This window comes from Centrocercus urophasianus, unplaced genomic scaffold (assembly GCF_019232065.1).
Source record: "Centrocercus urophasianus isolate 14NV4802_14NV808 unplaced genomic scaffold, USGS_Curo_1.0 seq_34, whole genome shotgun sequence".
Taxonomy (NCBI): domain Eukaryota; kingdom Metazoa; phylum Chordata; class Aves; order Galliformes; family Phasianidae; genus Centrocercus; species Centrocercus urophasianus.
Window position 1 is genome coordinate 8,332,327 of NW_024884911.1, and position 15,281 is coordinate 8,347,607.

Here is a 15,281-nt window from a genome sequence, read left to right on the forward strand (position 1 = left end):
GCTCTGCTCCTGGTGTAGTAATATTCCTAAAGGCATGTTTTCTTTAGGGTGTAGCATAGGGTCATTAAATATGAACCAAAGGTATTCATTCACAGAAGCTGTGTTCTCAGTTGTTAAATAAGCCCAGTGGGGGAATTTGAGCATTTTTTCCCCTAAAACTTGTATGTTGTTTCCTATTTAATATGATCTCTGCCACTGTTGATTTGTAATCTGTGCTTTCACCCCGAAGTGCATGGGGTTGTGTTCAGATATTTCCTTCTTTAAATCAATCACTTTCACCATTTTCAAAAGCACGTTTCGAGTTTATTGCTTTTAGTAAAGTGTTTGGACTGTCATTATTTATTACTGGCAAAGTGCTGACGATGTGCTCTTCCCAGATGAGTCTTTACAGGGGTATTTGCTGGGCACGGTGCGGGGCCGTGTGCTGGTGGTGTGGGGCAGTGTGGGACTTGGCTTGGCGCGGTCCTGGGCTCCATTGTGATTGATTTGGTGGAATTTAAAGTGCTAGCCTGGAAAACCTGTGCTGCACATAATGTATCTTTTTGGATGATTTCTGCTGCTCTGCAATTCTACCCTACTGCTTCATTACCGAAGAGTTCATGGCCCTGGGAGCGCGGTGCGGGCTGCAGTAGGCTGTGCTGCTCCACCCGGAGCGCCACTGCATGAGCTGCAGCCGGAAGGCTGAGAGCTCGGTGCCGTCCTCTGCCCGTAACAGTTTAATGGGCTACAGGTCAGACTTTCAAGCAGCATAAATTAAACTTGTTGGTCTTTTTCTATTTGGCAGCTGTTCCATCCTGGTTGCTTATAGTCTCTGAACTAAGTTAATCTCTGCACAGAGGAGCTGCAGCAGCTTCATTCACGTCGAGCCGTGCGTCCTGGCTGCCGGTCTGTGGCTCCATGCAGCCCCAGGGCTGTGGTTGTGGCATGGGACACCAAGCCCTGCAGTCCCAGGGTGCGGGCACGCAGCGTGCTGCCTTGGGCAGGGTGCAGGACGGGCTTCCTCCTCGCTGCTGAGAAGATGAAGTGGTTGAATGTGAAAGTGGAAAGAATCGCTCACTCCCTTCTTCATTCTCTCACGCGTTTGGGCTTTTATAAAATTTTAATCTGGCTCCACCAGTTCTCATTGATTTTTGGGAAACAGGATATTTTAGTAGCTTGGAATGAGATGAAATGCTTGCAAAGCCCATATGGTGCTTGTTTTAGGCAAAGGGTCAGCAAGGTTTTAGAAAGTATTTAAATATTTGGTTTACACGATTAGAATAGATTGTCTGGAATGGAGTCCATTACCCGAGGTGGTTCCTGCCGCGCAGTTTTGTTTTTCACTGCAGTTCTTTGGGGTATGAGGTAGGTGTTCTGGCAGTGCAAGGCCTGAGCACCGTAAAAGTTAAGGGCTGTGAAGAAATGCTGTAGATGGGGTTCTGGACGCCGCCAGAGCCATAGGTGTCTGTTGTGGCGCTTTTTGCAAGCCACAGTTTGGAAAATCCATTCTGGTCAAGTGAGCAGTGGTGCAGATGGCCTCCGACCCCACAGTGAAGCACCCACAGGGCGTTGTTAGAAGCAGGCTTTTCCTCTACCCACAGGCAAGGCTTTCAAATGGGATTTGTGTTTCTTGAGAAGTACGGCCCGACTGATTCCTTGTAGGTGTCTTTTTGTCTTCAGGTTTGAATGTTCTTAATCTTTCTGTCCTCGATTTTTCACGATCTTTGCATAATCCATCCATTAGGGAAGATAAGCTGTTTATTTTGGGCTGTTCCTGTGGGGCTTTGCAGTACCTGCAGTGCCGTTCTCAGGTTCGCCCAGAAGGCACTGCTGAGAGAGGGGCATCGGCGCGGTGCGCACCCGGGTCTGGGGCTGCCGTTGGTGCTCTGTGCGGGCCGATGTGGGGCGGCTTCCGAGCCGCTGCCTGACCTCTGCTGCCTTCATCTCATCCAGTTGGAGACCAAACGCCTGCCATTGTTCCTCTGCTACGTGTTGTTGATATTTTTATATGAATTATGGAGCATCCTTTGATATCTGGAATTTCCCCTTATGCTCTTTTGTTACTTTTTATGAGTACTTTCTCCCTAACTTCAAAAGCAGTTTATCACCTTCGCGCAGACAGTCCCTGATCGCTGGTTTGGAGCTGTTGGCCATTCCTGGACCTGTTTTATGTGTTTCTCTCTAGAAACATTAAAAAAGGGCCATGATGTATGCAGACCTCAGACCTTTTTTGCTTGCATCCAAAGAGCCTCTCATCATGTGCTGCTTCTGGTGCTGCTGCATGTAGATGCTTTCTGTTGGTTTAAAAAATAAAAGAAAGACTAAAAGTAAGAGAGCAGTTAAATCTAACCCAGTCTGAATTGTGGTGGTGTGGCTGTTTCTTCCTAAGTCACCTGGAAATTATACATAGTATATAACACGTATTTTTAATCCCTCTCTTGACCTGTGCAGGAGCAGTGTGCGTTCCTGCAGTGGGCACTGCCTGCCCTCCTCTCCTCCTCCTTCTGCTGCTGTGGGACAGCAGCTCCGCACCCCCTGCTTTTGTGCAAGGGGAGGGCAGAAATCACTTTTTTGGTAGTCCAAAACGAAAAATAATTGGCACTAGGATAATTCACGTGAGTTGCCATTCCTTGACATTAGAGATTCCACTGAAGTACTCATAATTACTGTTAATATCTTTCAGTGGAAACTTTCTCAGTGAGCGAGCACTGGCGAAGCAGTATTTAACGGTGCTGCTGGCATGATAAGAATGCAAATAAGCGTTATTAGCCTAATGATTCTGCTGTCACCGTGGCTGTGCAGCAGCAGTGTTGTGAATATGTCATGCAGCACCCGTGAATTTGGAAAGTGTGTCAAAACACAACTTCAATTAGTTTGCTCTAATTATGGCTCTAGAGAGTTCATATTACACTGCTTCTCACTAACAGGGCTTTTCTTATATGGACACACACAGCACATGAAGGGCCGGTGTGGGAGGCAGGAGGAAGCCGGGGCCAGGAGCATCCTGGGCACCTCGCAGCACACGGCCCTGCAGGGGGCTCTGGGCACAGCCTTCCGTTGGCTCCAAGAAACTGCCTGGGAGCATCCCTTGGTGCTGAGATGGAGATCTGAGGAACGTTTGCTGTGACAAAGGAGCAGGGAACACAGGGGCAGCCATGGTGCCGTGGGCTCTGCCCCGCGTGGCGTGAGTGCGTTCAGCTCTGCAGCATTGGGGAGATGCTCTTGTGCTTGTAGGTGAGCAGCTGGTGAGGGGTTAAAGCAGTAATTGTTTAAATCTTTCAGGCTTTCCTCCCAGTTCTGTGTAATTTGATGAAGAACTTCACCCTAATTAAATATTCAAATTAGGAATAAGTGTCAATATGGCTTCCCATTGCCTGGAATGATGATTAATTGTATTCAAAACTCTAGTGGCCGCTGTAATCTAAACCAAACCGTTGTTCTTGATTATTTCTGCAACGCATTTACCATGTTTTTGTTTTAAAATTTAAACTAGTAATTGATTTGCCATATGCCGCAGAGCTGCACATACTTTCACGATATGTGTTTAGGAACTTGGGGACTCTGTAATTGGGATTTTCTTGCTTTTCAAAGGCAGCCTCTCTTTTTCCTCTTTTTTTTTTTTTTTTTTTTTGTCTTCTACAATGCAAAATGATTTGGCTTTCACAATGCATAAGGAGAATGCATACTGGGTAGAAGTTATATCGATCTTGGCCGAAGTTTGCATTAATTTAAAATAGATTAGATTTTGTTTCCCATTTTTTCCCTACAATGTCATGCCTTTAAAGAAGAGGAGGAGAGGGAGAGAACCGATGTCATTGCAGCAGTCCTTACCTCTGTCTCTCGGCCATGGCCCCACACAGCACAGCCAGGGAGAGGCAACGAAACACCGCAGTGCTGCCGAGCAGAGCGCTGCAGGCTGAGCACCCACACAGCGCTCGCATGGTTGTGGCTCTGGGGCAGCAGTGCTGGGCTGGGCGCCTGGTGCTGGTTGGCCAGCAGGAACTGCACATACAGGAGGGAGGAGCCTCTTGCAGCAGGTGCTGGATGAACTTCTAAAATACTCTGCTTAGAAATTGACCTTTTCCAAATAGATCTGCTCTGCTTACGTGCGGAGTGTTTGCTACTGTTTTGTTCAGGTATGACGAAATTCATCCTCGGAACCAGCAAGAGAATTTCAGAAGATCTTTCTATTGGCTGTTCTGATGCCTCAGAAAGTGTTTTTGGATGCTGTTATTAAAAGAAAAACGAAACGAACAAAAAACCCGAACAGATGAGGAGCCTGCAGCGCCCGCAGGCAGCACTCTTGTGGTTTATAGCACGTCTGTGACAAACTGCCTCTGCTGGCAGAGCCCCGTACAGATTCTGTTTTAACAAAATACTGTTTGCTAAATTTGAAATTATTTTCACACCACCTTTCTTGTTAGAAATAGCTCTGGGAAGAACAGCAAATTCAAACCGATTTTTGCTTTTTCTTATTTTATCCACGCTGTTCACCATCAGCCACATCAAGATCTGAAAATATGTGGTTCTTCACAAAATCTGGCTTCTTAATAAGGCAGACAGTTTCCAGATGATTTGCTCAAAAGATAAAACCCGCTGCTGAGAGCATGGGTCTGATTCCTCCTGGATAATATCCAGGGCTCCTGCAGCTGCAGCACAGAGCGCCGGGTTCCCTGGCAGTGGGCAGTGCTGGGCACCTGCAGGTGGGCAGCTCTGCTGGGTGAGGTGATGGCCACTGCCTTTGCACTTGTTCCAGACTGAGCCCTGCTACGAGTGTTGTCATTGCACGTGGCGATGTGATGCAGACGATGAATGATAATGTTTTACAAAAGTTCACGCGGACCTGAGATCAGTGTTAGAAAAATACAAGTTTGAGTTGCAGGGCACGCTCGCTGCTGCCTGCAGCAAGGGTGATGGGTAGCATTTGGCTGCTCTGCAGAGGGACAGGGAGCAGGCAGCCCACCTGGGGCTCCTCGGGAGCCACCTCGGCCAATGGGGGCATCTTCTGCTCTGCAGTAACTTTGTCTCCCTTTCTCTTCTTCAGGCATATCTCACTGACGCTTCCTGCTAGCTTTCGTGGCAAAAGTCACAGCCGCCTGGACTTGGAGCACCAGCACTCAAACCTGTATGCCATATCAGGTAAGCTGGCGCACGCCGTGGTTTCTCTGCTTCTCAGTAACCAGAAGGTTAACCAAGTTAAAGCAGACTTGTTTGCATGAATGGCAGGTGGGTGGTGTCTCTGAAATGCACCCCAGATCTGTGCAGGTGCCATTGAAGCACTGAGCAGCAGGAATGCAGAGGGACCACAAAACACCTGGGCAGGAGTGTTGTTAGTAGTGAGTGTTACTGACTGAGGAGATGGCAGCCGTCAGCGAGGGATGCAGCTGCCCACAGTGACTCCAGGTGAGAGCTCTGGTGAAAGCAGCGCTGGCACAAACTTTGCTTCTCAGTTTTTTTATGACCTTCACTGGTGAGTTGTGTCAGACATCTCAGCTCATGTCCTGGGAGGCTCATCCTGCATTGCAAAGAGGAGTTTTCATACACGCAGTTCTTTGCTATGTGCAACGTACTTACGAAAAACAAGTGATGTTAGGGCAAATTTGAAATCAGATGTGGAGGTGAAGTTAGAAAGAAATTAGAATACAGGTTGTTCTGCTCTCCATTTGCTAATCCAGGCTGGTATGCTAATGCTGGAGATAGTGATAGCTTCCAGATGCTGATGTGGAACTGCCTATGAATATTTTTGCTGGTTTTTATTTTTACATAGTCTGTAGGGGAGATGTGTGTTTAAATAGCGTGCTGAGGCTCAAGCCCAAACGTCTGCCTATGTGGGTATAGGTAATTTTTTACTGTGCTTTAGGACCACATGGTGGCTTTGTTTTGGAACTGAGGTCCCCGTTGAGCTGTCCCTGACAGCTCTGCTCTTCTGAAAAGGTTCTGCCTTGAAGTGGTGATTCCTTGGAAGATGAGAATGCTGAGGACTGCAGCATGCTTCTGGGGCCCAGCACAAAGAGGCAGGGATACTCTAGAGAGCTGTGCTTCAGAGTCTCTCACTCCTGCAAGTGCTGAGAGCTCTGCACTCTGGAAGCTATTCACAAAGCACAGCAAAAGGACTTTGGGTTCTGCAGACTAAAGAAGAGTGTTACGTGCACAGGAGTACATTTCACCTGCCTGTCCTCTTATGGGGCTGTCTTTTAATCTAGTTCAGCTAAGCAGTGTGGGAGATTTTTATTTAAAATTAATTATTTTTGAGCACTGTTACACCTGAACAAATATTGTTATAGCCATAGTAGAAACACACTTGGTAGCAGTTTTCTCTTTGTTACAACATTTTTGCAAGAGGAGAAAAATACTTGCTTTAGACCTGACTGTCAAAATCTAATGAAAGTGAGCTCCATTTACCTGGCTGGAATGGATTCTCAGGACAGCTTGGAAGCCCAGAAGCAGCAGCAGTGGATTTGGTGGGCTGTACAGTAAGTGCTGCTTGTGCAGGTTCATAGAAGATGGTGGCAAAAATGTTCCATTCACAGGTCCTTTCCATTAATAGTGAGTGGCACTTCTTACATGGGAACATGGCATTAATTCATGTACCATAATCAAAGGGTTATTTAAGAGGTAATCTCTGACTGAAACTGCAGCTTCAGGTTCCTAAATAGACAGAATATAACAGTGGCATAATTCTTGTCAGTACTCGTTTTTCTTGTTACCTTCCTGCCCTAATAGGTTTAGAAATGTAAGGGGAAGCATGCTCTGTTCTCATGCTCACGAGGCCATCCTGCACAGAGGATGGCAGAGCTGTGTTTTCTCTTCTGATGCGGCATCAAAAGCACTGGTGGAAGCAGCGCTTCCGCTTGAGAGTTGCTGGGCATGACTGCCTCTGGGACTGCCTCTGCTTGCAGCATGAGCAGCCTGGAAAAACAACCCGTTCTGCGAATATCTGGAATGTCTTACAGGATAGTTATAGGCATGGCATAAAACAGACCTACAAAACTAGGCATGGCATCATTTGCACAAAGACATTTCACTCAAAGTGCATGGCTGGGTGTGTTCCCCCACACTGCACGTTCTCTGCCAGGCACGTTGTTACCCGAGTTGTGCATACCGTGGTGTAATGGCTACTGCAGCTGGGGGACAATTCTGTAGAAACGCTTTTGTCATGCGAAACATCCTTTGTGTTGGCAGGGATCTTCGTTTGCACCTCTGGACCGCTGCAGCCTTGTCAGCAGCTGTGGTGAGGTGCTGGGACAATTCCCTCTGCGTACTTAAACCTAACCGAGGCAGATCAACCCCAAGGCGTGTGGTGGAAACCATTCAGAAGTTTCCTGTTGTGTAGGAGCAATTCTCAGCCAGTCTCTTTTATCCGTGCTGCAGTGTTGGTGTCTCACTGCAGTGCCATGGCAACAGGACATTTAGGAGCGCTTCTGCACTGCTGCCCTGAGTGCTCCGAGGCCAGGGTCTGGGGGGGAACCCGGCGGTGCAGGGAGGTGGGGGGGGAGCGGTGGGGAGCAGGCCTTGCTGACGTGCACCCGAGCTGCTGGCTCCCTCTCTTGGCTCCTGGCAAAATGCAAGGCTCCTGGCTGAAGGAAACAAAAGCCATTACGGGCAGCCTCTTATCTCCTAGTTCTGGTGTCGCCTTGGTCTGAACTGTGGTAAGAAGGGGATGGGATATTTAGAGAGAGCTGCAGAGGAGCTGAAGGTCTGTGCTGTGGGCTCAGCGTTGTCCCGGCACGTGACACTGGGGAGGACTCGGCCTGTTGTGGTGAGTGAGGGGAGCAGCCTGCCCTGTGTCTCAACATATGGGTTGGTAGAAATTGCCATACCCCCACTGGAACCGTCCTATACTCCTCTGTGCATATAATGTGATTACTGTTGCAGAGTTGGAGTCGAGGAAATAATGGCCCTGAAAGCAGTAATTACAGTTTTGGCCATCCGGGTGTCATTTCCAGTCTCTGCAGTTGATCATGGGTGGCCAGCGGATGTCCTGGCTGCACCACAGATGATGAACCTGCCTTTGGCAGGATGCTGAGGGGAGACCCACACCTCCCAAGTGTGCAACGCAGAACTGCTGCAGGAGGAGCTGCAATAGACCTGACGCTGCTGGGATTGTGGTGCTGCAAGGAGCACAGTGCTGAGGGCTGACAGGTGTAATATGCATGTTCCAATGGGCAGCAGCTGGAAGAAGAACGAGGCTGCTCTAGGCAGTCCTATCAGCAGGCACTGCTTGGTATTTCACAGGACAGACTTTCTTCATGGCCTTCAGCTTAATTAAGATGTGACTACATACTGCCTTCATTTCAGGCTGTGGCATCATCCGGCTGCATACTGCTTTGTCTTACTGGAGCCACAAGGATGGAGGGAGAAGGGAGCACTCACAGGCAGCTGCTGATGTTAACACATAGGGAAAATTCCTGAATGAAGTGAAAAATTATTTATAATAATGGTACTCAAATAGAAGGGAAATAAGTCACTTTAAGGGTATATAAATTTTTATGATAGTATATAAACAGTCATAGCTTGCCTTGTCTCCCATCTATCCCTGCAGAGAATGAGGGCAACATCTAGCATAAAGAAAAATATAGTAAGAAAACAAAGAAATGAATGGGAAGAGCTGGAGGATTGATCGCTTGGTGTATTTGTATATCCTGATGTAAGAGGTGCTGCTGACAGGTGGCCAGGTTTCTTCTGTACAGAACCATGTGTGTGCTGTCAGGGCGGTGCGAGCAGCCTTGTTCCGATTGATGAATTGCCTGCTTTCTTGATTAAACCTTCCGTCACTTAAGAAACAAAAAGGCTGTGTTTGGATGGCAGAGTGGGACACGTCAAAAAAATCTGTCTGCTTTACCTTTGTGCAGATGTTGGGCACAGACTGTAACATGTATTATTAAAATGAATGTGGCATTTACTGTGCATTATTTCTTTCCTGGGAGAAAGGACCTGTAAATTATATGCTAATAATCAGCTTTAACCCTTTCAGAAACCAAGAGATGCAGCAGTGTGAATATTCTTGCAGGCCTCGCTAATTGGATGGTCCTTAATGCCACTGCAGCTCTCTGAAGTTAATCACAGTGTGTGTCAGGGCAGGATGCCACTGCCTCCAGAGTCTCACCTGCAGGAAGTGCTGTGCTGTGTGAGTGCCAGCGAGCAAAGCGTGGTGGTGGATGCTGCGCTGCCGGGGCTGTGCCAGGGGCAGCAGTGCAGGCCTGCTGGCAGGGCAGGCTGTGACTGCAGCTCCCAACTTCCTGCACCGCTCCAGGTTTGGTTTTGCTTGAGTTGCTTTGACCTGCAAGCTGGGCATACGTGATCAAGTTGCCATCTCGAGAAAAGAATTAGGGGTGGAACGAGGCCTTAGCATTCCTTTTGGAGCACGTGGCGGGACGTTGTTGGACACTAGCTGCTGAGCTTGCAGAATGAGGTTCCAACCTGCTCAGCCATGGGCTCTGTCTGGCCCCGTGCCTCCCGCTGTGCAGTTCCTTGCTCGTGGGGGATGAGGCCCCTGCTGGCACTGTGCGTGCCCTGCTGGCAGCCCCAGCTCTGCTGTGAGGCTTTCTGCTGCTGGCTCCTGAGTCCTGCTACAAGGGGGTGTCTGTGGGTTCTGCTGCCCATTCTGACTGCCTCATATACAATGTCTCTGTGTACCTTCTGGAGTTTGATGCACTCAGACTGTCAAGTCAGAAATTGCATTGCATGAACTGCCCCATCAGAATATGTGTGTACAAAATAAATAGAGCCTCTTTGACCAATCTTGTATTTGAAACAAGTGCACAAATGTTCAAATGCTGCTCCAGCTCTCACCTTCTGGGCAGGAACCTGACTTCCATCATGTCACCCTCTGCTTCTGCAGGTTGCTGCTCTGGCATTGCCTGGAGGTAACAAGGTGATCTGCTACCCTTGGATGTGACCAAGTTTCATTTATTTTGAGCATTTAAATACAGAAGCTGCACTGAAAAAAGGCAACACAAACAGTATACTTTGCTGCCTGTTAGTATACGGTGTTTCAAATGACCCTTGCTGCTTTGCGGCTTCTGGCCATGCCACTGCTGCAGCCCCTCATGTGTGGCTCCTGGAGGAGCTGAGCTGTGCAAGGGGCAGGACTGCATCATGGAGCTGCTGGGACTGGGGAGCCCAACGCCTGCAACACGTGGAGGGTTTGGGAACATGCTCTGATGTGTAATGCAGAGCTCCAGAGGCAGTGGAGAATGGAAACTGATGATAACGAGCTGAAAAAACGTGAAAGCCAGCGAATTCCTGGAGGGAAAGAAAGTTACTTTCCTGTGTTGGATAATACTGATGTTAGCAAGAGGACTTGTCATTTTTTTATAGGTAGATTTCTTTGCAGGATTTATTTTACATGTTGCTCTTACGCAGCGTGATTCCCTCCATGCTTCCTGAGCTCCATCTCTTGCAGCAGGGCCCAGTTCTGCTGTCCTGTTCCAGGTCGGGCCCACCAGCCCAGCCCCAGAGCACCGCATGGCATGCGTCACACAGAGGAAAAGTAAGGAAGGGTGGTCTTTCTAGATCAAGAAGTGGGAGAAAAGTTACAGGCTTTGCTACATTTCTGTGCCCATGTGTCAACTTCTGTCTGGTTGCAAAATACCAGGTTATCTATGCTACAACTGCCACTTACTTCTCTTCAATGTGCACTTTCTTTTAAAAGATACTGTATCTTTTATCTGGTTGTAATGAGGACAGACGTTTTAATCAGAGGTTAGTCATTTATTTTTGCAAACTATTGTTTTCCTTCATCATTTTTGCGGATAATTAAATGGTTCGCTTGGCACAGCGTGTCTGCTTTATTAAAACAGGTAATTTTGAAAAAAAGAAAGATGGTATTTTTTGGTTCACTGCACAAGAATTGCTTTTATCTTCATCTTCACGTGTAGTTTCTGGTGGCTCTGCAGTCCCCTCGTGTGTTGGAGCACTTTGGTACGCTCTGCTCTGCAGAGGAGAGGCCCTGTGCTACATTTTGCTGTCGATCCAGAATTGCCCGTGTGCATTCGTTGCACTTCTTAAGAATCAAAGCAGAACTAAATTTATTTTGTGTGGCACTGAATTTTAATCAGAATGGTCCAAAAGCAGACAAGTTGTGAGACAAGCTTTATTCTGCACTGAAACCTCTTTGCTGGGCTGGGATTAAAGTCAGCCCATTCTCCTGCCCTGCAATTCCCAATCTCTGGACTTAGAGAGCTGGATAATCATCAAAACACAAAAGACTCTATTAATAACCAGCCGTGCGGGGAAACTGAAGGCTGATGTAAAGTGCTGCAGCTGCGTCTTCCGGGCAGGGAGATGTGGTGCTTAATGCTGTGTTTAATGGGATTCAGAGGAGTGTTTGTGGTGGGCTCAGCTCGGCTGTGCCTGTTGTGGTGGGGCAGGCGCTGGGCTCAGCAGGCTCGGCCCACATGCTGTGTTCTGCTTAACCTGGTCTGGTCCAGAGCCGCATCCTTTGTCTTCCCATCCCATCTATGCATAGTGGTACGGGTGCAGGAGCTGTCAGCTGCAGCGCTGCTCTTTTCTGTGCCCGTGTGCCATTACCGACCACTGCAGGAAGCGCTGCGCCTTCGTTCCTTCTGTCCTGGGCTCCGCTGCATACCAGGGCCATGCGCCTGCTGCCAGGGGTGCTGGTGGGGTCTGGCATCTGCAGGATGGCAGTGGTGGTGCTGGGGGGGCCCCGTGGTGATGCAGGATGGCAGTGGTGGTGCTGGGGGGCCCCGTGGTGATGCAGGCACCCCATGGCAGCGCAGCTCACAGCGGTTTCTGTGCGGTGCGACCTCCAGGCGCTGCATCGTGTTTGTTTTGCTTTTCTGAGTGCCGTAGTTCCATTTTTTTTAAATAGGAAGCTGCTCTGTGGTTTGGATATTTAAACAGTTATTAACCAAATGACAATTAACAGATTGCACCGACAGATTTTCTTTTCAGAACCTCTGAAATCGAGTACAGTTTGCAAAACTATCGCGGCACAGTAATGACAATGAATTTTGATTTCCCGGAACTGATATTAGACTCCTTATTAAACTATGTGCATCTGCTTTTAATTTACTCCAAATAATTGGAAAATGCAATGAAGCTTTCCAATTAAAGCACGGCTTTATGCTGTTTAATAATACCCCCATAATATTATAGCTTAAGAAGTGACAGGTGAGTTGGTGTATGAATAAAACATAAAGGCGGCAATAAGGGACAGAAAACCGGAGACAGTTGTTGGGGATTTTAAATGCTGGATGTAATTTGCATATATTAATCTCTTCTTTTCAGCCTTATCAGGCGTTCTTCAGTATTTGAAGTTAAAATAGCGTTGACAGGCGGGAGTACGCTTAGTTTTTTCAAGGATTTATTACTTGTATAATTTCTGATCTTTAATAAGCAGATATGACTGATCCTCATAGTTCTATAGAAATCGGTTAATTGTTCCAGATGGCGTGTACTGATTATGCAAAATTACTTTTCACACCATTTTTTTTTTCTGATGGAGTTTGGAGTAAAATTAAATTTTTTATAGCTTTCTTATCATGCTGTTTTACAGTGGTTTTCGCACAGAAGTTGAATTTAATCTACTATATTACATTGACCAGCAGAGTTATTCTAATGTAGCATTTTCTGATTTGACAAAGAATAATAGAACACATCGCTCATTGTTCGTTACTTGCTGCTAATAAAAAGGCGTTCTAGTGCAGAAAACCAGGCTGTTATTTATGAAGAATGCTTAATTTGCACCGTTAAAATGCAGAATTGTTACAGTGAGATGTTCTCTCTTTTGGATAGAAGACGCAGGCAGAACAAATAAAAACAGTCTCGTCGCTGCAGATTCCCTCTGACGCCAGGGATCTCTCAGGCCGGCTGCAGGCAGGCTGGGAGGTGTGTCCCCTCCCCGGGGATGGATCTCGGTGGCGTCGTTTCGTAATCCCCGAGGTGGGCATCCCTGTGTCACAGCCATCCAGTACCACGCTGTCCCCATCCGGGGCTGCTCCCCCCCACAGGCCGTGGCGGAGGGCCGAGGTGCAGGCCCAGCCCGGCCGTCCCGTCCTGCTGCTGCTCCTCGCAGAGCAGAGCAGCCACTGGTGAAGGCGGAATTAAAATCTGCCGATAAGTTGGGAAGTGGGGATGCAGCAAACGGACCTTGGGAAAGAGCGCTTATTTCTGACTCTGTAGAAAGGAGACGAGTAATTAACTCAGCCATTAGAAATCTCAGGATTTCTCTCATCTCCTGCGGAACGAGAAGATTGTTTGTGTGTACTTTTATATATTGTGTGTTTATATATTGTGTACAAATAATATATAGGAAAGCGAGTAATGGCATAAATCAGGAACGATTAGAAAATATTTGTCCTAATGAAGTAATAATTTGGTAGTAATGCTTTTCATCAGCGTAGCTTAAGGCTACATTAAGTGGACAGACTTTATATGGATTCTCTAATTTTAATCTCCAAAATGCTATCTAATGTCTCATTAAGACTCGCATATAATGTATCTTAAGTACAGTCATTAAATATAGTTTAGGGAGATTTATGTTCAGATATTGCTTAAAGATGTTTTAATAGGCCCATTTACTCTGATGATATTAACGAGCTCTTAACACATATTAAGCTTCTAAAACTGGGAGCATTCCTCTCGCAGTGACAAAACAACGTGGACTGGGGTCCTGTGGCACAGCCGTGTGGCAGGGCTGCTGTGCCCCAGGGCTGCGCTGCTGCGGGCGGTGGGGCTGGGGGCACCACGGGTCTGTGTGTGCACTGCAGTAAATAATGAGGGCTTGTAAGGACTGAGCCAGGCACGGCCGTGATTCATACAGCCCGCAGTTTTGATCGCTTCAAGTCGGTGCAGGAATTGTAATTATGTTGAATTCAAACTGCTTGTTCCCATATCGTCACTTTAGTTCCAGCTCCACTAGTTATTGCAAACAAAATTCTCCAGTTTCATCATTCGGCTCTTCTTAAAGAATCCTTCTGAGTTCAGAGACTTTTCTAATTACTAAATTGGTTTGTTAGGAGGAGATAATAGCAAATTTCTTCTTTTCGTAATTGGACACTTCTTCCCTGTAGGCTAATGTATGCTCAGCACTCGCATGCACAATAAGCCGTGCTTTTGAGAAGCCGTAACTAGCTAATAAGTGCCGCGGTGTCATCAGAGAGTAATGGTTTGCTGATTAGCATAATTAATGACAAATGGTGGTGTGGAGCTGGCGGATTGGTTTAGCAGATGATGAATGCTTTGCAGCCGCCACTGAATCCTGCCAAAGTCCCCTGGATGCCAGCCGCCCGCAAGCAGAGCCCTGTGGCTGGGGCTGGCACAGGGCACGGGCATGGCCCTGAGCACAGCCCTGAACACAGCCCTGAGCACGGCCCTGAGCACGGCCCTGAGCACGGCCTTCCCACTGCAGCGCAGTGCTGAGCACACGGGGCAGCTGATGCACTGCAGTGAGCTGTGTTGAGCTGTGTCAGGCACTCTGTGGAGGGCGGGAGGGAGCTGCCCACATCCGTCCGTGCTACGAGACGGGTGCGTTTTCTGTGACTTGATTAATCAGTGCTAATTTGCATTCGCACATGAGACTGATAAAAATGGAGTTACCTTTTCACCTTTAAAGGGGAGCTGGGATTATCTCTCGGTTGTCTCTTTTTTAATTGATAAGCAACTCTTTTACCAGTAAGGATGAAAATACTTAATTTGCATTAGCAAAAGCAGCTAATTATTATATAGTTAATTAGCATCTGGAAATGAGGATTATCTTAATTACAAAGCACAATTTCCTTAATAGCTACAAAACTGTAAGTTTGATCTGTGTGGAGATTGGTGACTATTATTATGTAATTAGTGATCATATTAATGGTGCAGTGTATTTAGATATAATTTGCATATGCAAATGAAATTTACCCGATATAAATATGTGGCTCCGCTAATGGCTCTGAGCACTTAAAAACTGAATTACATCAGGAGGCGAGGTCCTGGCCAGCTGTGTGGCACCACTGTGCCCCCAGCCCCTCTCAGCTGCACTGCAGCTGCCGACAGCTGGGCACCGCCTCGTGCGGCACCGCTCTGCACCTCCCTGCACCGCCCTGCTGCGCGCAGTGCTGGGTGCAGGACTGGCGCCTCCTGCAGCAGCAGCTCCTCCCCTCTGTTTTTACAAAAAGCCAGATACATGTCAGCTAAGGGAAATCAAAGCTTGCAGGGCCAGAGCCCCTAACAAAAGGCATTGTGTTCCTTTACTGTGCCCTGGTCCCAACCTGCAGTACTGCAAATGGCTGAGGTGCCAAGAACATGAGTGCTGGAGGAAGCAGTCTGCCCCAAGCAGGATGTTTCTCTCATCAAGG

General features: G+C 47.6%; 1 protein-coding gene across 6 annotated transcripts in view; it reads left to right on the top strand.

Moving 5' to 3' along the window:
* MVB12B (multivesicular body subunit 12B) overlaps positions 1-15,281 on the top strand; it is a 50,083-nt gene that overhangs the window by 18,478 nt on the left and 16,324 nt on the right. For all 6 annotated transcript variants that reach the window (XR_006170881.1, XR_006170880.1, XM_042830770.1 and 3 more), the window contains one exon: positions 5,024-5,118. Coding sequence is in view for 4 of the 6 variants with exons in the window: in XM_042830770.1 (XP_042686704.1) it covers positions 5,024-5,118 (95 nt within the window). In the remaining 2 variants the exon portion in view is untranslated. The remainder of the gene's footprint in view (positions 1-5,023; positions 5,119-15,281) is intronic.